Below are 25,740 nucleotides of genomic sequence, written 5' to 3' on the forward strand. Positions count from 1 at the left end.
TCAACAGACGTAATACTAATACTAAAGTCAGCCACAGTAAAGTTTTGGAATTGGAAATTGTTCATTTTCTACACAGTTTTGGTATGTAAATATAAATGCATTTGATTAGCTTACATCCCAAAGGAATAAGTTTTTTTGTCACATTGTTTTCAAGATAACGACTGTCTTGGAATAAACCTACTGTTGTGTGGGTACCATAAAGTTTCTATCCAATCAAAACAGGAGAAAAATGTTCAAATAATCACAGATGTCAATTGATTACTTTAACTTTAAATAAAACAACTATTCTATCTCAAAATTGTATTATCAATTCTACCATCACATTTATCACATTTACACACTTTAATGTCTAAAGTACTAATATCATCAAGACTGTTCACTAAGTAACTTTAAAAATTCAACTACTGTTCTTGTTGGGCGACCTGACATTCCCTTGGATAAGTATGGAACTTCATCTTGGTTCATCATAACACCTGCTATATCTAAATGCATCCACTGCTTTGCAGTTACAAATTCCTTTAAAAAGAAATGAAATAATTAAAATGATTTGACTAGTAAATGTGCAACCTATATAGATATAAGAAGATGTGGTATGAGTGCCAATGAGACAACTCTCCATCCAAGTCAAAATTTATAAAAGTAAACCATTATAGGTCAAAGTACGGTCTTCAACACGGAGCCTTGGCTCACACCGAACAGTATATACTTTCTTATGTATTTTTTGAGCCATACTAATACATGTATATATAACCTTTTTTTTTATGGTTTCATTAATCAGGAAGGATGAATGTGAATATTATACTGATCCTTAGACAGCTAATTCCTAATAATGTGTTAAAGTCTGTTTTATTACTGATTGAGCTCAAAAGTAAATCATGTTAGTAAAATTCTGTAAAAGTTTCATAAGATTTTGTAAAGTGGAATAAAAGAATGAACAGATGGCTGGACAAACACTTCAAAAAGCAGGAGGTATAAAATTATCTGGATGTATACATATTCCATTGAAAATTTCACCATTTCCCACACCTGTTTTTAATATATTTATACTGATGATTTCCTGTTCCTGATTCATTAAAGATTTCTATTGTATTATCAAATCCATCATGATAGATAACCAACCTTAAGAAATGCTGCAGCAGTACAAGCTCCACCAGACCGTGCATATTTACCAATATTATTGACGTCTGCTAGTTGTGATTCTGTTACTTGTTTACTATAATGCTGTAATAAAGGCATTCTCCATACACGGTCACCAGTTCTACTACCAGCCTGATGAAATAAAAAAAGTTTTAATAAACAGATCTGATACACTGTAATGAACACTTACACTCAAGGACAAAACCTTATAGGCATAAACAAACAAGACTGTGGGCTTCTATATCCCAGCTGTCTATCCTTATTATGCTCATTATAAATGTTTGGTACTTTATAGTTTAATTGTTATGAAAACTAGAGGACTAGGAACTATAAAGCCTCATTTTGGCCTCAAATTTTCAATTTTATCATATTTATGTGATGTCGTTTTAGATAGATCGATAGATATATATGAATAAACATTATTTTTAAAAAGTCATAGAAAATTGGATTACTTGTTCAAATTTGCCCTTATTTTTGTATAAATATAAACTGATGCCAAATGCCAGTTTTCGTTGGTTTGAATTTTGTTCAAGCTTGTTCTCACATTCACAATACTCATTCCTACACTTTATTTTAAGTAAATCTAGTGCCAGCATGCAGAAAAAGTCTTTTAATGAGGTCTTTACACTAAATCCATTGGATATTGGATTTGTACTGATTGATATTTTTGTCCACCGCATAACGCATTTGATAAAAATCAGTGCCGATCAATTATTTTTAAAAGAGTTATGCCCCTTGGAAACATTAATTATATTGAAAATTGCATCGTTAGCACTCTCATTTGTACAATTCTTGCCAGATTTTTATGAAACTTATATCATAGGTTTATATTAGCAATGTCTTGGACGAGTTCGAAAATCAGTGCTGATCAATTATTATTTTTAAAAGAGTTATGCCCCTTGGAAACATTAATTTTATGGAAAATTGCATCGTTAGCGCTCTCATGTGATCAATTCTTGCCAGATTTTTTTATGAAACTTATATCATAGGTTTATATCAGCAATGCCTAGGAGGAGTTCGAAAATCAGTGACGATCAATATTTTTAAAAGAGTTATGCCTTAGAAAAATAAATTATATGGAGAATTGCATTGTTATCGCTCTCATATGTACAATTCTTGCCAGAATTTTATGAAACTTAAATCATAGGTTTATATCAGCAATGTCTTGGACGAATTAGAAAATCAGTGCCGATCAATAATTTTTAAAAGAGTTATGCCCCTTGGAAATGTAAATTATATGGAAAATTGCCTTATGAGCGCTCTTATGTGTACATTCTTGCCAGATTTTTATGAAATTTACTTGAAGAGTTCAAAAATCAGTGCCAATCAATTGTTTTTAAAAGAGTTATGTCCCTTGAAAATATTAATTATATGGAAAATTGCAATGTTATTGCTCTCATGTGTTCAATTCTTGCCAGAATTTTATGAAACTTATATCATAGGTTTATATCAGCAATGTCTTTGACACTTTTGAAAATAAGTTCTGATCAAATATTTTTAATAAGTTATGCCCCTTGGAAATATAAATTATAATGGAAATCACATTGCATTTGCTCTGAAGCCTTCATTTCTCGTAAGATATAAATAAAAAGTTTTAAAGGAAAAAAAAGTGCTTTTTTAGTTATTGCCCTTGTACCTTGGATAGATAAAATATGTGCAACGAGGGGGACATTGGAACTCTGTTCTTTTATAATCTTAGTCTTAGATACATGATATTTTAATAAGCTGTTATTGGCTTTGAACTAGCTGTTAGTAACTGCAAGTACTCTCAGGTCTGTACTTTTGTGTCTTTGTTGTTGTTAGGGATGTATAAATACCCTGCCATGTCCGGTCTGTGTTTTTGTTAGATGTTTTTTATACGACCGCAAAAATTGAAAATTTTTTGGTCGTATATTGGTATGACGTTGGCGTCGTCGTCGTCGTCGTCGTCGTCGTCGTCGTCGTCGTCGTCCGGCGTCGTCCGAAGACACATTGGTTTTCGCACTCTAACTTTAGTTTAAGTGAATGGATCTCCATGAAATTTTACCATAAGGTTCAATACCATGAAAGGAAGGTTGGGATTGATTTTGGGGGTTATGGTACCAACAGTTAAGGAATTAGGGGCCAAAAAGGGGCCAACAATAAGCATTTTTGTAACTTCCAGACAATAACTTGTGTGTAAGTGTATGGATCTCTCTGACATTGTACCACAAGGTTCCATATCACAAAGGGAATGCTGGGATTGATTTTGGGGGTAATTGCCTCAAAATGTTAGGAATTAGGGGCCAAAAAAGGGGCAAAAAACAAGCATTTTTCTAGTTTCATGACAATAACTTGTGTGTAAGTGTTTGGATATTTCTGAAATTGTACTACAAGGTTCCATATCACAAAGGGAAAGCTGGAATTGAGTTTGGGGGTAATTGCCCGAAACGTTAAGGAATTGGGGGCCAAAAAGGGGCCAAAAATAAGCATTTTTCTAGTTTCCAGACAATAACTTGTGTTCAAGTGTATGGATCTCTCTGAAATTGTACTGCAAGGTACCATACCACAAAGGGAAGGCTGAGATTGAGTTTGGGGGTGATGAATCATAAGGGGGTTCAAAAAATTTTGGGGGGGGATTTTTTTTTTTCTTTTTTTTTTTCCTTTTTTTCCTTTTTTTTTTCTTTTAAAATTTTCCATTTTAAGTTGGTTATTTCTGATTTATATTTAAAAGCAAATAATAATGATATGGTAGGAGATACACACCAAACAGGATGTGTAAATTATTATATAATAAGTATTGTGCAATAGCAAGAAATTTTCAATTGCACAGTATTGCACAATAGCAAGAAATCTTCAATTGCACAGTATTGCACAATAGCAAGAAATCTTCAATTGCACAGTATTGCGCAATAGCAAGAAATATCCAATAGCACAATATTGCGCAAAAGAAGATACTTCGTATAAATTGCTTATTTCTTGATCAATTTCAATGGGGTTTTATTCTTGAATTCTTGGGGTTCTTTAATATGCTGAATCTAACCGTGTATTAAGTTTTTGGATTTTGGGCCCCGTTTTTAAATTGGTCCACATTGAGGTCCAAAGGGTCCAAAATTTAACTTTGTTTGATTTCATCAAAAATTGAATTATTGGGGTTCTTTGATATGCCGAATCTAACCGTGTATTTAGATTTTTGATTATGGGCCCAGTTTTCAAGTTGGTCCAAATCGGGGTCCAAAATTAAACTTTGTTTGATTTCAACAAAAATTGAATATATTGGGTTCTTTGATATGCTGAATCTAACCATGTATTTAGATTCTTAATTTTTGGTTCTGTTTTCAAATTGGTCTACATAAAGGTCCAAAGGGTCCAAAATTAAACTTAGTTTGATTTCAACAAAAATTGAATATATGGGATTCTTTGATATGCTGAATCTAACCATGTATTTAGATTTTTGATTATGGGCCCAGTTTTCAAGTTGGTCCAAATCAGGGTCCAAAATTAAACTTTGTTTGATTTCAACAAAAATTGAATATATTGGGTTCTTTGATATGCTGAATCTAACCATGTATTTAGATTTTTGATTATGGGCCCAGTTTTCAAGTTGGTCCAAATCGGGGTCCAAAATTAAACTTTGTTTGATTTCAACAAAAATTGAATATATGGGGTTCTTTGATATGCTGAATCTAACCATGTATTTAGATTTTTGATTGTTGGGCCCCGTTATCAACTTTGTCCACATTGAGATCAAAAGGGTCCAAAATTAAACTTTGTTTGATATCATTAAAAATTGAATATATGGGGTTCTTTGATATGCTGAATCTAACCATGTATTTAGATTTTTGATGATGGGCCCAGTTTTCAAGTTGGTCCAAATCGGGGTCCAAAATTAAACTTTGTTTGATTTCAACAAAAATTGAATATATGGGGTTCTTTGATATGCTGAATCTAACCATGTATTTAGATTTTTGATTATGGGCCCAGTTTTCAAGTTGGTCCAAATCGGGGTCCAAAATTAAACTTTGTTTGATTTCAACAAAAATTGAATATATGGGGTTCTGTAATATGCTGAATCTAACCGTGTATTAAGTTTTTGGATTTTGGGCCCCGTTTTTAAATTGGTCCACATTGAAGTCAAAAGGGTCCAAAATTTAACTTTGTTTGATTTCATCAAAAATTGAATTATTGGGGTTCTTTGATATGCCGAATCTAACCGTGTATTTAGATTCTTAATTTTTGGTTCCGTTTTCAAATTGGTCTACATAAAGGTCCAAAGGGTCCAAAATTAAACTTAGTTTGATTTTAACAAAAATTGAATTTTTAGGGTTCTTTGATATGCTGAATCTAAACATGTATTTAGATTTTTGATTATGGGCCCAGTTTTCAAGTTGGTCCAAATCGGGGTCCAAAATTAAACTTTGTTTGATTTCAACAAAAATTGAATATATGGGGTTCTTTGATATGCTGAATCTAACCATGTATTTAGATTTTTGATTTTTGGGCCCTGTTATCATTTTTGTCCACATTGAGATCAAAGGGTCCAAAATTAAACTTTGTTTGATTTCATCAAAAATTGAATTCTTGGGGTTCTTTGATATGCTGAATCTAACCATGTATTTAGATTTTGGATATTGGACCATAATAGGTGAATGTCCAATTTAAAATTTTTAAGTTCTTAGACCACATTCATTCTGTGTCAGAAACCTATGCTGTGTCAAATATTTAATCACAATCCAAATTCAGAGCTGTATCAAGCTTGAATGTTGTGTCCATACTTGCCCCAACTGTTCAGGGTTCGACCTCTGCGGTCGTATCAAGCTGCGCCCTGCGGAGCATTTTATCTGCTTTGTATTGATCTGATGAGTTATTAAAGCCATTTTCAACTGATTTTTATAGTTTGTTCTTATGTTGTGCTAAAACACTACTGTCCCAGGTTAGGGGAGGGTTGAGCGCTCACAAACATGTTTAACCCCGCCACATTCTTTATGTGCCTGTCCCAAGTCAGGAGCCTGTAGTTCAGTGGTTGTCATTGGTTTATGTCTGACATAACTGTTTTTTTTTTGTAAATTGTTTTGTTAGAAGTTAGGCCGTAAGTTTTCTCAGTTGAATTATTTTATATTTTTCATGTCAGGGCCTTTTATAGCTGACTATACAGTATGGGTTTTCTCATTGTAGCAGGCTGTACAAATGCCTATAATTGCTTACATCCATTTCATTTGAACTTTGGTGTATAGTTGTCTCATTGGCAATCATACCTCATCATCATTTTTATTTTTATTGGTAAATGCAAAACCAAAATTCAAATTGAATGTAGCCTGAATTTAAAGTTTCATAACATTGTGTTAAAATCTAAAAGGATAAAGTGACATAAATTCATTATCACCTTGAAATAATAAATTATTTTATAACACCCTCAATCCTACTAGAAAATTATTACAAGTTCCAATTTGTACTATGAGGATTCTGGATCCTACTGAATTGCAATGTGTACAGTTACATATATATTAAACATCTGATATTATACATTTGAGTATTCATTAATAAGGTAAAGAACTGTATATTGAGTTGTGTAAGAAAGTGTCTGCTTATTATGTAAATAGATATAAGAAGATGTGGTATGAGTGCCAATGAGACAACTCTCCATCCAAGTCACAATTTGTAAAAGTAAACCATTATAGGTCAAAGTACGGCCTTCAACACGGAGCCTTGGCTCACACCGAACAGCAAGCTATAAAGGGCCCCAAAAATGACTAGTGTAAAACCATTCAAACAGGAAAACCAACGGTCTAATCTATATAAAAAACGAGAAACGAGAAACACTTATGAACCACATCAACAAACGACAACCACTGAACATCAGGTTCCTGACTTAGGACAGGTGCAAACAAATGCAAGACTGAATTTTATAAGTAATTTGGTCAACATGATTGGCGTTTCAAAGAGGGTGGTATATTCCAATTAAGGCTCTGTGTGCACAGACATGAGAATTATTGGGAACTATATTTCAGTGTCTATAGATGTAGTAGCTAATCTGGCTACTTCTTGTTTGGGAGGTGCATGCCTTATTAAAGAATTGGAATCTTTCCAAAAAAATAATATATAACAAAGTCAAACCTTCTGAAGAAGTTCCCACATAGTGTTAGAATTAGAAAATACACCTGTAACTGCTGATCCTAGAGCTACATCAATTGCACCTGTAAAATAAAGTTTTTAGTTTATATTAGAACACACACAAATGGGTACCAAATACATAAAGAGCATTGTCTAGACATCCTTTTAAAAAAAGACAAAAAATGCTTTTTTTTTCAAGTTGGGAGTTGAAAATAATAAGCACCTAATAGAACCATCTATTTCTTTGTAAAGAAAACGTTGTTCATAGTGTAAATTAAGTTATTTGGTTTTGTGCAAGCTCTGTATAAATAATTATTTTTAATCTGATATCGTTTGAAATTTTTTGAAAGTATTTTGAATGTATTTTATTGTATTTGCCTCTTTTTCTATTTCCCTGATCTAACTTATTGCAGGATTGATTATTCAAAAATATGAATCAAGCTATATAGTGATATACTTGTACTTGTCCAATATCAGGAACACAGATAGTAGTGGTCTTAAGTAATATCTTGGTGGTTTTTTTTCTTTTCTTTAATGATTTTTTTTATTGACTGCAGATATCTGTTAGCTTTTTTTATATTTATTTAAAATTTATTTAGACATGGGATGATATAAAGCTTTACACACAGGATAGACACTTTTTTATGGTTGGCCATTTGATGACCTAATGTTTTTTTTTTATTGTGTGGTTTTGTTGCACTTTCTGTGGCATATATCTCCTATTCATAAATATGTAATAATGGAAAATATGAATTAAAAATACAAATTCCAGGGAAAAACTAAGCCAAATAATTTCCTTATTACTCTCTGTTCTTTCTCAGAGATATTTCAGAGTTTTAATGGATTCAAAACTTACCTGTAAGTGTAGCCATATCTAATACAGCAGTGGGATTACATACTAATAAAACCAACTTACCTGTAAGTGTAGCCATATCTAATACAGCAGTGGGATTAATTGCTAATAAAACCGACTAACCTGTAAGTGTAGTCATATCTAATACAGCAGTGGGATTAATTGCTAATAAAACCAACTAACCTGTAAGTGTAGTCATATCTAATACAGCAGTGGGATTGATTGCTAATCAAACCAACTAACCTGTAAGTGTAGCCATATCTAATACAGCAGTGGGATTACATACTAATAAAACCAACTTACCTGTAAGTGTAGCCATATCTAATACAGCAGTTGGATTAATTGCTAATAAAACCAACTAACCTGTAAGTGTAGTCATATCTAATACAGCAGTGGGATTAATTGCTAATAAAACCAACTAACCTGTAAGTGTAGCCATATCTAATACAGCAGTGGGATTAATTGCTAATAAAACCAACTAACCTGTAAGTGTAGTCATATCTAATACAGCAGTGGGATTAATTGCTAATCAAACCAACTAACCTGTAAGTGTAGCCATATCTAATACAGCAGTGCAGTGTAGGACAGTCGGGGCAGCCGAAGGCTTGCCGAAAATTTTTTTTTGGGCGAGTGCAAAAATTACTTCACAGGCCCAAAATGCATATTGATAGCCCGATTACTTTACTCAAATTTTTTTCGGTGTTGAGCCATAAACATGACAATAAAGCAACATAAATAGATGTTCTTAATTCTTCAACCTACCCGACACATAAACCTAAAAAAAAAACCTCATTCCCATATATAGTCTTCATTGTCACTGAATTCATCATCACTGTCCAGTGCCTAATCTAGGATTTTGAATTGGAAAATTGACTTCTCATTCCATGAGAGAGTAGCTAGAAGTGAAGTTCCATTACCGTTTCGGTTGCATAGTGATTTCGTGTCTTTCACTGATGAAATTTTGCTGTTGCGTTTAAAATTAAACAAGTTTCTGCGAATTGATCTAAAAATAGCACGGGGAATTTCCGCTATATTCTATTCGGTCAGTCATTTCAGCAGGTTGTATGTCCAAAGTGTCAATGCAAAACAAAATCAAAAGACATTTTATAAACGTAATATTTTCTTATGTCACTGCCACAGGCACTTGTTTCTGTCCTTGGGGGTTTACTATCTACACTCATTTGAAAATTATTTTGACGGCTTCTCAGTTGTATCCGTGTATGGAGTTCTTTTCAGAATTCCCTTGCCCTTGTTTATTTCAGTGGGTCAGACGAGGTTTTACTGTCAATGACTGTCGCTATCCTATATAAAACACCAATAGTTTAGCGGCCACCATTGACTGGAAAACCTTGTTTGACCCATTAAACAAGCACATGTCACGATGTTGTTTGTATCCGCCATGTTAATATTCTAATGCACTAGCACGTTTTAACGGTGTGACCAGAGGATTTCCGACAATGGGTGTTCCGAAGTTGGGGTGGGTTTTTATAGGAGTAACTACGATTTTGAGAATGATAATGCACTCGCCCAATGATTTATTTTTGGGCCAGTAACTATCCATCTTTTGACATTTCTAATCGCCCAATCAAAGTAATGGTCGCATTTGCCGACCAGGCGACTGGCTGTGTCCTACGCTGGCAGTGGGATTAAATGCTAATAAAACCTACTTACCTGTAAGTGTAGCCATATCTAATACAGCAGTGGGATTAAATGCTAATAAAACATTCTTACCTGTAAGTGTAGCCATATCTAATACAGCAGCGGGATTACATGCTTATAAATTCTACTTACCTGTAAGTGTAGCCATATCTAATACAGCAGTGGGATTAAATGCTAATAAAACATTCTTACCTGTAAGTGTAGCCATATCTAATACAGCAGTGGGATTAAATGCTAATAAAACCAACTTACCTGTAAGTGTAGCCATATCTAATACAGCAGTGGGATTAAATGCTAATCAAACCTACTTACCTGTAAGTGTAGCCATATCTAATACAGCAGTGGGATTAAATTCTTATCAAACCAACTAACCTGTAAGTGTAGCCATATCTAATACAGCAGTGGGATTCAATGCTAATAAAACATTCTTACCTGTAAGTGTAGCCATATCTAATACAGCAGTGGGATTCAATGCTAATCAAACCTACTTACCTGTAAGTGTAGCCATATCTAATACAGCAGCGGGATTACATGCTAATAAAACATTCTTACCTGTAAGTGTAGCCATATCTAATACAGCAGTGGGATTAAACTAATAAAACCTACTTACCTGTAAGTGTAGCCATATCTAATACAGCAGTGGGATTAAACTAATAAAACCTACTTACCTGTAAGTGTAGCCATATCTAATACAGCAGTGGGATTAAATGCTAATAAAACATTCTTACCTGTAAGTGTAGCCATATCTAATACAGCAGTGGGATTAAATGCTAATCAAACCTACTTACCTGTAAGTGTAGCCATATCTAATACAGCAGTGGGATTAAATGCTAATCAAACCTACTTACCTGTAAGTGTAGCCATATCTAATACAGCAGTGGGATTCAATGCTAATCAAACCTACTTACCTGTAAGTGTAGCCATATCTAATACAGCAGTGGGATTAAACTAATAAAACCTACTTACCTGTAAGTGTAGCCATATCTAATACAGCAGTGGGATTAAACTAATAAAACCTACTTACCTGTAAGTGTAGCCATATCTAATACAGCAGTGGGATTAAATGCTAATAAAACATTCTTACCTGTAAGTGTAGCCATATCTAATACAGCAGTGGGATTAAATGCTAATCAAACCTACTTACCTGTAAGTGTAGCCATATCTAATACAGCAGTGGGATTAAATGCTAATCAAACCTACTTACCTGTAAGTGTAGCCATATCTAATACAGCAGTGGGATTCAATGCTAATCAAACCTACTTACCTGTAAGTGTAGCCATATCTAATACAGCAGTGGGATTAAATGCTAATAAAACCTACTTACCTGTAAGTGTAGCCATATCTAATACAGCAGTGGGATTAAATGTTAATAAAACCTACTTACCTGTAAGTGTAGCCATATCTAATACAGCAGTGGGATTACATGCTAATAAAACCTACTTACCTGCAAGTGTAGCCATATCTAATACAGCAGTGGGATTAAATGCTAATAAAACATTCTTACCTGTAAGTGTAGCCATATCTAATACAGCAGTGGGATTAAATGCTAATAAAACCTACTTACCTGTAAGTGTAGCCATATCTAATACAGCAGTAGGATTAAATGCTAATCAAACCTACTTACCTGTAAGTGTAGCCATATCTAATACAGCAGTGGGATTAAATGCTAATCAAACCTACTTACCTGTAAGTGTAGCCATATCTAATACAGCAGTGGGATTCAATGCTAATCAAACCAACTAACCTGTAAGTGTAGCCATATCTAATACAGCAGTGGGATTCAATGCTAATAAAACATTCTTACCTGTAAGTGTAGCCATATCTAATACAGCAGTGGGATTCAATGCTAATAAAACCTACTTACTTGTAAGTGTAGCCATATCTAATACAGCAGTGGGATTAAATGCTAATAAAACATTCTTACCTGTAAGTGTAGCCATATCTAATACAGCAGTGGGATTCAATGCTAATAAAACCTACTTACCTGTAAGTGTAGCCATATCTAATACAGCAGTGGGATTAAATGCTAATAAAACATTCTTACCTGTAAGTGTAGCCATATCTAATACAGCAGTGGGATTAAATGCTAATAAAACCTACTTACCTGTAAGTGTAGCCATATCTAATACAGCAGTGGGATTAAATGTTAATAAAACCTTCTTACCTGTAAGTGTAGCCATATCTAATACAGCAGTGGGATTACATGCTAATCAAACCTACTTACCTGTAAGTGTAGCCATATCTAATACAGCAGTGGGATTAAATTCTTATCAAACCAACTAACCTGTAAGTGTAGCCATATCTAATACAGCAGTGGGATTCAATGCTAATAAAACATTCTTACCTGTAAGTGTAGCCATATCTAATACAGCAGTGGGATTCAATGCTAATAAAACCTACTTACCTGTAAGTGTAGCCATATCTAATACAGCAGTGGGATTAAATGCTAATAAAACATTCTTACCTGTAAGTGTAGCCATATCTAATACAGCAGTGGGATTAAATGCTAATAAAACCTACTTACCTGTAAGTGTAGCCATATCTAATACAGCAGTGGGATTAAATGTTAATAAAACCTACTGAACTGTAAGTGTAGCCATATCTAATACAGCAGTGGGATTACATGCTAATAAAACCTACTTACCTGCAAGTGTAACTATAACTTATACAGCAGTGGGATTACATGCTAATAAAACCTACTTACCTGTAAGTGTAGCCATATCTAATACAGCAGTGGGATTACATGCTAATAAAACCTATTTACCTGTAAGTGTAGCCATATCTAATACAGCAGTGGGATTAAATGCTTATAAAACCTACTTACCTGTAAGTGTAGCCATATCTAATACAGCAGTGGGATTAAATGCTAATAAAACCTACTTACCTGTAAGTGTAGCCATATCTAATATAGCAGTGGGATTATATGTTAATAAAACCTACTTACCTGTAAGTGTAGCAATATCTAATACAGCAGTGGGATTACATGCTAATAAAACCTACTTACCCATAAGTGTAGCCATATCTAATACAGCAGTGGGATTAAATGTTAATAAATCCTACTTACCTGTAAGTGTAGCCATATCTAATACAGCAGTGGGATTAAATGTTAATAAAACCTACTTACCTGTAAGTGTAGCCATATCTAATATAGCAGTGGGATTACATGCTAATAAAACCTACTTACCTGTAAGTGTAGCCATATCTAATACAGCAGTGGGATTACATGATAATAAAACCTACTTACCTGTAAGTGTAGCCATATCTAATACAGCAGTGGGATTAAATGTATCAGCATAACATAAAGCATCTGCTAAAATCAATCTGCCCTCTGCATCTGTGTTATCTACCTGTTGGTGAATGGGTATATCTTGTTTATACTAAGAATAAATAGTGTTCTATTATGGTTGTGGCTTGTTATCTATTTCTTGCATGAAGAGATATTTCTCATATCACACTGCATGGAATGTGATACAAAAACTGTGTTAATTTGATTGGCTTATCCAGCCTCATGAGACAATATTATGACATTTCCATTTGCTATTTGTTAGGTTATTGATGACTTTCAAAGGATAAGACGATGAACATTTGGTCCATGGCAACGGACATATGTGATTTGTTCAATAATATACAAAACACTCACACTTTTCACCTAAAAATCTTCTTTTTGCCAAATTTTATTCCATTATGAATCGTACAAAAAGTTTTTAAAATGTCTGATATTAAAGTTTGACGCCAGAACAAGCCACATGACGTCATACAGCTGGTATGCACAAAAGACTAGATCAACGGTTCACAAATTTTTAATTTAACACAATGAGAGTGTTGACCATAAATGAAAAAGGTATAACAACTGGTGAGAATTGGATATCGCTTGATATCAACTCTCGTTATTTAATTTAGATAGTAATAATAAACTTGCCACAGGCTCGTTTATTATATATAAAATATTGAAATTAAATAACTCGAGTTGATATCAAGTGATATCCAATTCTCACTCGTTATGAAACCTATAAATGTTAGTGAAATTTGACATTGAATGCTTCAGACAAGATCAGAATTTTGTCTTCAAGAAAAGTAGTTAATGAGAAACAAATTTCTTTGTCCTGAAAACTTTAAGATTATTATTATATCATATTGAATATTTCTTGAAATTTAGTATAAAAGCCCAACTTTAGTAAATGTAAATAGAAATCTATGAAATTTAAACACAAGGTTTATAACCACAAAAGGAAGGTTGGGATTGATTTTGGGGGTTATGGTCCTATCAGTTTAGGAATTAGGGGCCAAAAAGGGGCCCAAATAAGCATTTTTCTAGTTTCCAGACAAGAACTTGTGGAACGGTTTATGGAAATCTGAAATTATACCACAAGTTTCCATACCACAAAGGGATGGTTAGGATTGGCTTTGGGGGGTTATGGCTCAAACCGTTTAGGAATTAGGGGCAAAAAAAGGGGGAAAACAAGGGTGTCCTGGTTAATGGACAATTAAAAAAAGTACAATATTATGTTTGGATTACCTCCCTTACACTGCTTTTAAATTATGTATAAAGAAATGTTGTATTGTCTTGAGGTGATTAGCTGTCAATTTATTTTTAGAAGTTACTATTATTTAAATGCTGATTAAGGAATATATTAATTTTAGCCATGATTATGTATGTCATTTTCTATTTTAAGATATTTATGATGTTTTTAAATGGGTAATTATGGTTGCAAACTCCATTGGTTTGATTTTGATTTTTTGTGTTTTAACGCCACTTTTAAGACCGCTTTTGGGCTATATCATGGCGGCCAGTTTTTATTGGTGGAGGAAGCCTGAGTGCCTGGAGAAAACCACCAACCTTCGATAGGAAAACTGACAATCCTAGTCAATTAAGATTGGAGTCGAGTGCACCTGCACGAGCGGGGTTCAAACTCACAACCTGTGTTGACTGGCTAGTGATTACAGTAGTAAAAACCTAGACCACTAGGCCACCGAGGCCCCAAAACTCCATTGGAAATTTTAATTGAGATTATGACCGTATCTTGAGAGCAAGAATTTTTTTTTTTGGAAAAAGGGGCCCCCCAGGGGGAGGTGAAAAAAAAATTGAGGGGGGGGGGGACAATTTTTTTTCTCATTTCAGATATTAAAAAGAAAATTTCTTCAAATATTTTTTTTTTGCAAAAAAAAGGGGGGGGGGGGGGAGGGGGTCAATTCGCAACGGCATAGTGTATTGCACAAAAGCAAAAAATTGAATATAAATTCAAATCAAATCATATAACCAATTCTAAGTTCTTTGACTACATTTATTCTGTGTCAGAAACCTATTATGTGTCAAATATTTAATTACAATCCAAATTCAGATCTGTATCAAGCGCGAATATTGTGTCCATTTTTGCCCCAACTGTTCAGGGTTGGACCTCTGTGGTCGTATCCAGCTGTGCTCGGCGAAGCAATTTATTATCTTACTTTGTTGCTTAATTACTACGTGTTTTTTTCCTGGATCGTTTTACCATTCCTAGCAGTAACAACATCGACTGGTTTTGTTGCCTATCTACTACATTTTTTTTACCTGTATAGTTTTACCATTCCTAACGGTAACCGCATTGTTGGGTTTTGTTGCCTAATTACTACATGTTTTTTACCTGTATAGTTTTACCATTCCTAGCCGTAACAACATCGCCTGGTTTTGTTGCCTTACCACTTGGCATGTTTTCACATAATGGAATAAATGCTAAAATAAAACAAAATGAAAAAAAATAAAATTGAGCACTTCAGCTAGAAAATAGAAAATATGTATATCTGAAATGTTTATGTTGTATGCTCCTTACTATTATCCAACATACATGAATGTAAAAAGTGTTACAGAGATCATTTCTCATGTTCAAACCACTTCATTATACCCCTTTTAAGGTATAGATATGGTCACAGCCCAACCATTGGATGTGTCCATTTTGACATTAGTTTTCTTAATCAAGTTTCATTAAAAAACTATCGATAATGCCCTGTGATTGTGTAGTTGCTAAAACATTAAGTTCTTTGTTAAGTAGTGTATAATAGTATTTGAAGATTGACTTTACAAGATTTTAAATGCACTTAACTGATTACTCTAGCTTATTTTCATAAAGAATTTGTAGCAGTTTATCAATGAATATCAATGATAACCTCTTTAGTCCATGCCAGGGGCCATAATCTTACACAAACTCTCTTTATACAAAAATACATGTTGATGTTGGGTACATTTCAATCTGACATCAATCAAACAACACCATAAAAAAATATATAGGTAAATTTCATCCTCGAAGTTCTTCTAGCAACTATCAAGATGAAAACCACAATAACAGCACTGCTCTTTTCTACTTTAAAGCCCCTTATTTACATGTAAATCCCTTTTGAATGTTTTTATGAACCATGACCTATGTATCCACTAGTGTTTATTTAGTATATAGTACTATACAGACCTACCTTTGATATATATTGGTAAATTAAGTCTAGCTACAGCCAGTAGAGATCCTGCTACACATGCTGCACCACCCATATCAGCCCTCATCATATCCATGTTAGCTGATGGTTTGATTGATATTCCTCCACTAAAATGACAGAACAACTGTCAAATAACTTTTCTTTGTGTTTTTTGATAATGTTTATCAATCTATTACACAAAATCACTACATGTACATGGAAAAAGAGCAAAGGAACAGTGCTTATATTGCAAATTCAAAATGTCCTCTAGCATCTGTTTGATCACAATTTTTGATTTGATAGATGTGAATTACGCTACAATTGTGCAATGAAAAACACCACTGTGAGGTTCACTCTTTGATACTATATGATATCATGCATAGCAGGTAACAAATATAATGTACCTTGTGGGCACCTTTGATCTTGTACCTTTTGACACTCATGCAATTCCCTTAAATTTATACTCTTGGTTGGTATATTCAAAATTGATTAACGCCAGAACTGTGATGCTAATCATTTTCATGTTAACTAATTATGTCTGTTTGGGTTGCTCACCCCATTTTGTCAATATATAGGAACTATAAACAACTTTCATACAAGTAGGAGGTTTAGCTAGTTGCTGTTAAACCAGGTTTAACTCACCATATTTTTAGGAAAATGCCTGTTCCAAGTCAGTAATGTGACAGTTGTTTTCCATTTGTTTTGTTGGTTGATATAGTCTAGAGTTTGATTATGTCATGTTTTATGGATATTTCCCTTTTTGAATTTACCTTGGAGTATAATATTTTTGTTAATACCTCTGGATAAAAACATCAGTAAATTTAATTACTGTCAAGTCTTATAAAATACATTTTTTATTCAATAAAGCAATTAGTTCTAAAATGTTAAGTTTCCAAATATAATATTAATCTAAGAAAAAATTCTTTACAAAAATTACTTACTTTATAGTTGAAGTGTTTTGTATAACACAAATCTAAGTATCTTGAAGAACAGAATTGTCCATGAGGACAAGTAATAACTTTAAACAAACTCAGGAAAGTACAGACACCCAAATATACATAAACTATATAGTTTTGTAGCTTTTATTTATATTAGATCTGTGTTACTATACCTATCAAATGTAACTCCCTTTCCAACCAAGGCTACAGGACTATTTGAAGAGTTAGTTCCCTTGTATTCCATCTCTAAGAATACAGGGGGTTCCTCAGATCCTTTAGCTACAGACAGGAAAGATTCCATCTTCTGTGACTTTATCCACTCAGTGTCTCTGCAATCATATAAAGATAAAAAAAAGACTTTACACAGGAATGTCAGAAATTCAAGATATGATGAAGTACCCCTCCTCCCCCTTTTTTCAATATTCTGGATCCTCACCTGTCTTATCATCTTGAAAAAATGTTCTTTTTGATGAATATTACATGTTTTAATCATTTATAATAGTTCTTTCAGACATGTGTTCCTTTAAACAACGCTTTAGTCAGTTGGTTAAAAATGATTTTAAAATGAAACATGAGTTATAGTGGTGTACTGTTTTTCTAAAGAGATCTTGATATCCCCACATACTTTTTTTATATACAAATATAAAAATATGTTGTAATACTATTTACCTCACTGTAACAGATACTTTATTTGTGTTTGACAACCTTTCACTAACAATCTGTGAAAATATTGTAGGTGTTAATTTATTTGCTGGCATCTCCATTAATTTACTGGCGAACATCTGTCCCTCCGCCAAATATACTCCTCTGGTCCACAGATCACGGGTCTTATCCCTATCAATATAAGTGTTTCAATATACACATATCTTCAAATTGATTTGTACTTATTGTAAGAATCATATCTATTCTTATTTTTATTTTTGAATATTTGGTAGAAGATACATTTATTCAAACACTAATAGTGTATACATTGTCACTTAGCTGCCACTATTTAATTTATAGGTAAGCTTTTTGTAAAAGCTACATTTTTCTATACAATTATTGACGTTTACTGTGCTAAATATATTTGCTGTCTTTGCCGCCCGTCTTTATAACGTTAATTTTTATGAAAATGTTATTTCAATTTGTTTACGGCAGTTTATTATTTGGCTTGTATTTGGACAAACAAGATGATTTATAAGAGAGCATAATCCGTAAGCATATATTTGATCCGACTTAAACATTCATTTCTTTAACAAGAATTGTAACAATGTTCCGTAAATGAAAAATATTGATTTAATCTTTTGTGCAAACTTTGTACTTTATTAGAAAACATGTTTCTTTGTCTTTTATTATTGACTGAGAAGTAATTAATGTATTGTATATTATTTTTATGATTATCGGAATTTAGTTTCACTCTTATTTATGATTTATAATTTATGTATTTGCAGAGAATTGTATCATATACAACGTATTAAACATATAAAAGAGCTATTTAAATCTGATAGGCATACTTGACTTTGTATTGATTTACCGTATAGTCCAAACACTTATTAAACAAGAATATATAGAAATTAGAGGTAATTTTCAATCAGAAAGCCACCAAAGAACACAATTTTACAAAAAATAGACATCCAGAGAAAACCATATCATGCATATGGCCTTCAACACAGATTCAGGCTTTCGGAAGTGAGTTACAATAAAGTTCTATAGTTGGACAACACTCTTTGATTTAAGTTAATGCAAATGTTTAAAACAATAAAAACTGTGTTCCTGTTCAAGTATTCCATAAAATGTTTTCACTTTTGTTGCATCTTTGATAATACTGAGAGCATTAATTTGCATTTCACTTTTATATGGTCAATATAACAGAAGAAAGTTTGATAATATTGATACTGCCTTCTAACAAATTTTAAAATATTATCACCAAGGCAACTATTCTAGTCTGTACCCTCTACTAACCTGTCCTGAGAAAATTGTGTGTAACATATGACCTTGACCTGAGGCTTCTGTTTGTCCTCTGATTTCAGTTCATCATAAGAATGTAATGATAAAACACTGCCTTCTGCAGCAGCTGTCAATAAAAATAAACATTTCTAATTTACTGACAACAGCTCTCATATTTTAAATAGATATTTAAAAAGATAGAGTCACCTTAGATGGATTTAGTTCTTTGTTTTAATTCCTTTTTTGTAGAATGGCTCCTAAGGTATTAAAGCACTTATAGTTCCTTGGGTTTGAGCATTCCTGATGAAGATAAGTCTAGAAATGTGGTTCGGATGCAACAAATTTATAAATTTGTATTTTCAGTTATAAATTGTCATTCGTGATGGGCCTGCATATCACTTTTAAAGCTAATGACAATTAATTAAAATTTGCACGTCAACGAATCAGAAATTTTTTCAATTTTTGTTGTTCAGAGATAGGGTATTCATGTGGATATGTGCAAGCATTGAATTTGTTTTTAAATGCAAAAAGAAAAAGAAAAACTTCTCATTTTTTTTTCAAAAATATTTAAATAGTTCCATGGGCGATAATAACTTTTTCCAAATCAGTCTACTTAACTTCTTTGTTTTATATTTATTCTTATTTTACAATTCCATACTTGTTATGGTACTTGGTATGTAACTTCTTACCTTCAGCATCTCCACAAGGGTCCACCTCTACTTCTGTCTCTCCAATATCTTGTAACTGTCTAACTGCTCCTATTATTTGTATACAAGTTTTATTAACAGTAGGGAAAACAGAAACAGACCAAGCAGCTTGTCATTAGGGAACAGAATAAACTGTTGACACAGAGATATGTCTCGCCTAGATGTATATCGGCATAAAATTCAGAAGAAGACAATCTGATAGACAGAAACATTGCTTATTAATTCAGTCACTGGACCATGATCTAGTGGGCAGGGCATGACAATGGTCGAAAAAATGAGATGTACAGACAGTAATGTAACTTTATAGAAAATATCATTGTTTATTGTAGGTAGTTCCTATCAATATAACTTAAGCAGAAAAACTTAACATTGAAAATTGCTAATTAGTTCAAGTTACTGGACCATGTTCTAGGGGGCAGGGCCTCAAAATAGCCGTCAAACTGATATGTACTGATAGTAATGCAACTTTATACAAAATATCATTGATCTATCACAAGTAGTTCTTATCAAACAGACTTAAGCAGAAAAACTTAACATTGAAAATTGCTTATTAATTCAAGTCACTGGACCATGTCCTAGGGGGTAGGGCCTCAAAAATAATATTCAAACTGATATGTACTGGTTGTAATGTGACTTCATACAAAATATCATTGATCTATCACAAGTAGATCCTATCAAACTAACTTAAGCAGAAAACTTGACATTGAAAATTGCTAATTAATTCAAAGTCACTGGACTTTGTCCTAGGGGCAGGGCTTTAAAATAGTCGTCAAACTGATATGTACTGATGGTAATGCAGCTTTATATTAAATATCAATGGTCTATCACAAGTATTTCCTATCAAACTAACTTAAGCAGAAAACTTAACAATTGTTGATGCCGTCGCCGCAGCCATTGCCGGAAAAGCAATCCCTATGTCTTACTTTCAGCCACTTTCATCGCAGGCGAGACAAAAATCAAATATTTTGATTTTAAGAGGGAAAGGACATTAAGGTTTTTGTCTCCTCCTTTCTCCCTGTATGTAAGCCATACAAAATTTTAATGAAAACAATTAACAAAATATATGTACACAAATGTAATTGCTCTTGGTAAGGAGCTGTTCTTTTTAAGACATATTTTCTAAGTTGCAAAAGGCAATAACTCTATAAACTAAATCAACAAATATTCATAAACCTTGATATGCACACTTGGAAAATTTTTTCAGTAACCTTTATTTCTACCTATAGAGCAGTCCATTACATCCAAAGATCGCTGATAGTGGGTTGCCCACAATGGTTTTCAGACTATAATTAGCAGATGAATTTTGTTTATGTTTTAAAACCGCCTGGTTACAAGGATTTCACATTTTGCCCTTCTTTACCATGGTGTTTGCCTTCCACTCCTTTTTTAATCAATTTTCGTTATTCATTCTATCACCTCCATATCTTCTTTTGTGCTGCTGGGGCAAGAGACACCAACAAATAACCATCAATAAACAATTTGCAACGTCACACACAGTGTGATGCACAAAAAGAATAAGTCTTCCTCTTCATTAAGACAATGAACCTGAATTAAATGGGCCCTGTTAATGGCATTCAACTTGTGCATTCTTAGCAAATCCTTAAATCCATCATTCTAGAGCTTATAAATGATTCTACAAAATTAATATTTATATGAAAATAACAACATTTGCAGTTAATGAACTATTTGTACCAATTTTCAGAATTTAGATGAAAATATTGTGAATTTATGATAATTTTGAGGAACAAATTTAGTGCATATCAGTCATCTATTGATTACTCTTTGCTTAATTCAGTTGCAAAAATCTCTTGTATAGTCAGGTCGATACACAATAAGATAATTATGTGAGAATACATACTAGCAACAGCAATTCTAATTTGATCTCTGCCTTCATCTAATCCTTCCAGTTCATTGTATCCAATTCCTTTTTTCCCTATACATACAGCTGTAACTGTAGAAAATTCGGCATCCAATCCATAAAATGTACGACTTTTACCTTTCTTTAATTTTTTCTTGACTCTTCATTTTGTAAATGAATATACAAATAAAACATAACATTTTCATATTCAATAATAGTTATTTGTAAAAGTACTATTCTAAAATTGTTAATGAGTCCTTATATGGAATCTTTGAGTCAATAGCTTTACATGTATCATGAAATTTACCATTTTTGTGCCTAAATTTTCAAAAATAGTAAATTTGTTCAATCTTTTCCAAATGTTGCTCATTTTGTTGAAAAAATCTTCAGAATTATCCTTATGCCCATTAACTTATGGTCATTTGTCATGTTTGTAATGTTACTTTGGAGTCACAGATATTTAAAAATTGACATATCAGACAAAAAGACAAATGTTTCACATCTACTATAAGACATCTTGCAGTAAGAGATCTTTTGGTATAGATTTTACTCCTATTTACATTAAAAATAGAATTTTAATACAGGGTGCTTAAACTGTCGTTTTAATATCATCATGGTAAAATCCTCAATATAAATACCACAACCATCACCAATAGATGACTTCTCAATGTGTTTCACATATAAAAACATCATATTTTTTGGAAAAAATGTCATCTGATCCTGGTATGTAATTTTTGGTATATTTTCCCATATATATCAAATCAAAAAAGTTCATGTTAGCCATGGGTTGCATTTTATTTTAGGGCTGTTCCATAAAAACATACATGAGTTTTCTCATTGTTTAAGTCCGTACAGTGGCCTATAATAATCATGATAATTGCTTTTATCTTTTTCATTTGAATTCTGGTGGATAGCTGTACATGTCTCATTGGCAATCATACCAAATCTCCTTATTTTTATATGGGACCCTAAGGAAAGGCACTTTGAAATCTCAACTATCGGTGGGTGTCAAGTACAATGAAAATGTAAGTGAAATTATAAATTTAATTCTATAGTTGGTTACTCCTTTTTGAAAGTGCCTTTACTTGGTACCATGTATGTTTAAAGGAACAGCCCTTGCCATGGGAATGCCTTATTTTTGTACATTTAACCCTTTGATTGTGAAGCTCTAAAGCAGATTTATAAATATCTGACTGACTCAAGGTCAAGGAAATTAATTGACAGACTTGTCATTTTTTAATTCAAGGGAGGTAAAGGGTGACATTAAGTAATTGTTACAGCTACTGCAATAGTTAAGTGGAGAATGGCCTCACCAAATCTTCCCATTTATGTCACATTTATTCTAAATTAATTGGGTCACAGAATAATTTTTTGTTGTTTGAAAATCATCTTTTTTAGGATTATAACATCTCAATTAGTCTGAATTATTTTGTGCATTTCATCATCCCTATAATCAGTCAGGGGACTTATTGAAATCAGTGATTTTTAAATCACTTATTTAGGTAGCAAATTCGAAGTTTTTTCACAAATTATGATTTTGTAGTTTTACCAAAATTTTAAACACATAGGTTTAGATAATACCTTTTCATTAGAAAAATTGGAAAAAATGAACCTTTTGCTTCTTTTAAGTAGCAAGGTTTATGCCTTTGATGCAATCATTTAGCTGTAAATTCTATTTTAGTTGAAATTATGCTATAATAAAGGTTTTACATAATGAACTGATACTTTCTTAACAGATTTTTCCCAGCAGTGGGAGTATTTTTCCTGTAAAATTCAAGATCATCACCCGACATGACCGGTCATCCTATCAACACAGATGTTGGTTTTGATAATTTTAGCAACATAATTAGTCACTGGATCATTAGTATTGTATATTCAATGCTACAATAAAATTAAATCACTTAGTCTAGTGATTATTTTTACTACTTAAAAAAGTGATTATTAAAGAAAGACAACTCTTACTTCCAACCTTTGTGGACATAATGTTACTTGAATCAGTGATTTAGAAAATCACTCATTCAAGTAAGTCCCCTGACTGATAATGTTGTGAGTTTAAATAGATATATTTTCAAAGCTGTTGGCTAGATTGCCCCCTACACTTTTTCTTCTCGACTAAAAACAACAAAACAAAAAAATGTTCCAGTAACTTGTGCACTTATGATCTAACATGAATAATTGAAAAGTGTTTTAGACATAATAAAACCCAAATCTTACAGTTATAAATAAATACAAAAGTAGAATGGACTGATGTGCATCATTAAAAACTAAACTTTCAAACTTTTAATATAAGATGATCATTTAGATTACTTTTTCAACATTTCACATCAATTGTTCACATATTTAGAAATAAGAAGATGTGGTATGAGTGCCAGTGAGACAACTCTCCATCCAAGTCACAATGTGTAAAAAGTAAACAATTAATTATTAGTCTTTTTGTCTATGGTTTTGATCATGTTGATATAAGATGATTATTTAGATTAGTTTTTCAACATTTCACATCAATTGTTTACATATTTAGAAATAAGAAGATGTGGTATGAGTGCCAGTGAGACAACTCTTCATCCAAGTCACAATGTGTAAAAAGTAAACAATTAATTATTGTCTTTTTGTCTATGGTTTTGATCATGTTGATATAAGATGATTATTTAGATTAGTTTTTCAACATTTCATATCAATTGTTCACATCTTTGTCTTTTTGTCTATGAATAGTTGTCTCATTGGCAATCATATCACATCTCCTTGTTTTTGTACATATACTTACAGTTGTATGCCATTTGTAAGTTTTTTGTTGACTTTGTTATCAAATTTTTCTGTTGCTTTTGTTAACAAGATTTCATCATCTCCCTCATAGACTCCCAAAACAAGACCTTTTTCCTGAAATTAACATGAATTTAAAAAGATAAAAAGCTTGATTTAACTTGTGGCATTTTGTCTAGTCTACCATGCATGTAATGTTTTTGTTATTTGAAAAATTGTGTGTTAATGACAGGTTTCTGGTGGTTTCTGTTTAAATTAAAAAAAAACATGCAGTGAGCAAGGTCACATATCTCTCTACCCTATAAAAGGAAAAGCATATATGAAGACAAAATGCCATTTATTTTCTGTTTCCTTAAGGTCACAATGATTCATTTTTCTGTTACATGATTTTAGAAAGTGATATAGTCTTTCAAAAGCTGTATTTTTAATTCTAATTGGAGTTAACCTTAAGTTTAGACCAAGTGACTTCAAAATCAATAGGGATCTTTCTCTTTTAAGTGGTATGTAATCATATATCCAAGTAAAGTTACAGTTCCTTAAATGTTTATTGTACTTGATTTAGCTTTCTGTATACAATAAATAAAATAGATGATCTTTTTTTAAACTTTTATTATGATAATTTGTAATAATACTCTGCACTAATTAGTTGAAAGCCTTAGTAACAATGATCATTTTATTGTCTGCTACAGATAAATACGAAAGGAAAGACGAAGTACCCAATTCAGCTATTCAAATATGAAACAACATTATTTTAACGCATATTAATTCATCAACAAGTAATGGTTTTTATACAATATTGTGAGAGATAAATCTCTGTGTTATAGTAATCTCAGAAACTATATACCTGGCACCGTGACCCTTTTTATGAAGTAATTTTTTAAAGGGATTTATAGTACAAATAAAAACAAGACCATATAACTGTATAAGAGAAAATAAGGTGATATATTAAATAATATTTAAAATATTTATAAAAAAAATAACCCTAACCAAACCCTAAATTACATGTCTTGTCAGCAAAGAACAGAAAAAGGGGGTTAATGACCTTTCTCACTTTCAAATCCTGTGGGGGATCCAAGGGGAGGGGGTTCCGAGGGTTGGAACCCCCCTTTTTTTTGACGATCATGAATGCTTTTGAATGGTTGGACCCCCCCTTTATCCTGGGTTGAACCCCCCCCCCCCCTTTTTAAATGGATCCGCCCTACCCCCTCCCCAATTTACACCACTGTCATCAAAGAACATATTATTTATGATTTCCTAAACCTTTCTATTTGTTGTACTAAAATATCTATGTCGTGTTATTAAGTTTAAAGCCGTTCTGCGAAGTTTCAAATGACAACTGATTGTCTTCATGGGCGCAGCCATTTTTGTTTTTGTTTGATTCGTTTCGTAAAAGATAAT

At 32.6% G+C, this 25,740-nt stretch overlaps 2 protein-coding genes across 2 annotated transcripts in view; one reads left to right on the plus strand and one right to left on the minus strand.

Annotated features, from left to right (window-relative positions):
- LOC127735995 (uncharacterized) overlaps positions 1 to 25,740 on the plus strand; it is a 94,740-nt gene that overhangs the window by 32,482 nt on the left and 36,518 nt on the right. The gene's annotated exons all lie outside the window — the stretch shown is intronic.
- LOC127735994 (cytosol aminopeptidase-like) lies at positions 286 to 25,736 on the minus strand. The gene is made up of 13 exons (XM_052246493.1): positions 25,603 to 25,736; positions 24,347 to 24,459; positions 21,586 to 21,746; positions 19,710 to 19,778; positions 19,036 to 19,147; positions 17,764 to 17,928; positions 17,268 to 17,423; positions 16,160 to 16,284; positions 15,340 to 15,428; positions 12,963 to 13,065; positions 7,210 to 7,289; positions 1,120 to 1,269; positions 286 to 516 (listed from the first exon to the last, which is right to left on the minus strand). The coding sequence occupies exons 1-13, from the start codon at positions 25,702 to 25,704 to the stop codon at positions 367 to 369; spliced, it is 1,575 nt and encodes a 524-aa protein (XP_052102453.1). The 5' UTR covers positions 25,705 to 25,736; the 3' UTR covers positions 286 to 366.

Source organism: Mytilus californianus, unplaced genomic scaffold (genome assembly GCF_021869535.1).
Source record: "Mytilus californianus isolate M0D057914Y unplaced genomic scaffold, xbMytCali1.0.p SCAF_3, whole genome shotgun sequence".
NCBI lineage: Eukaryota > Metazoa > Mollusca > Bivalvia > Mytilida > Mytilidae > Mytilus > Mytilus californianus.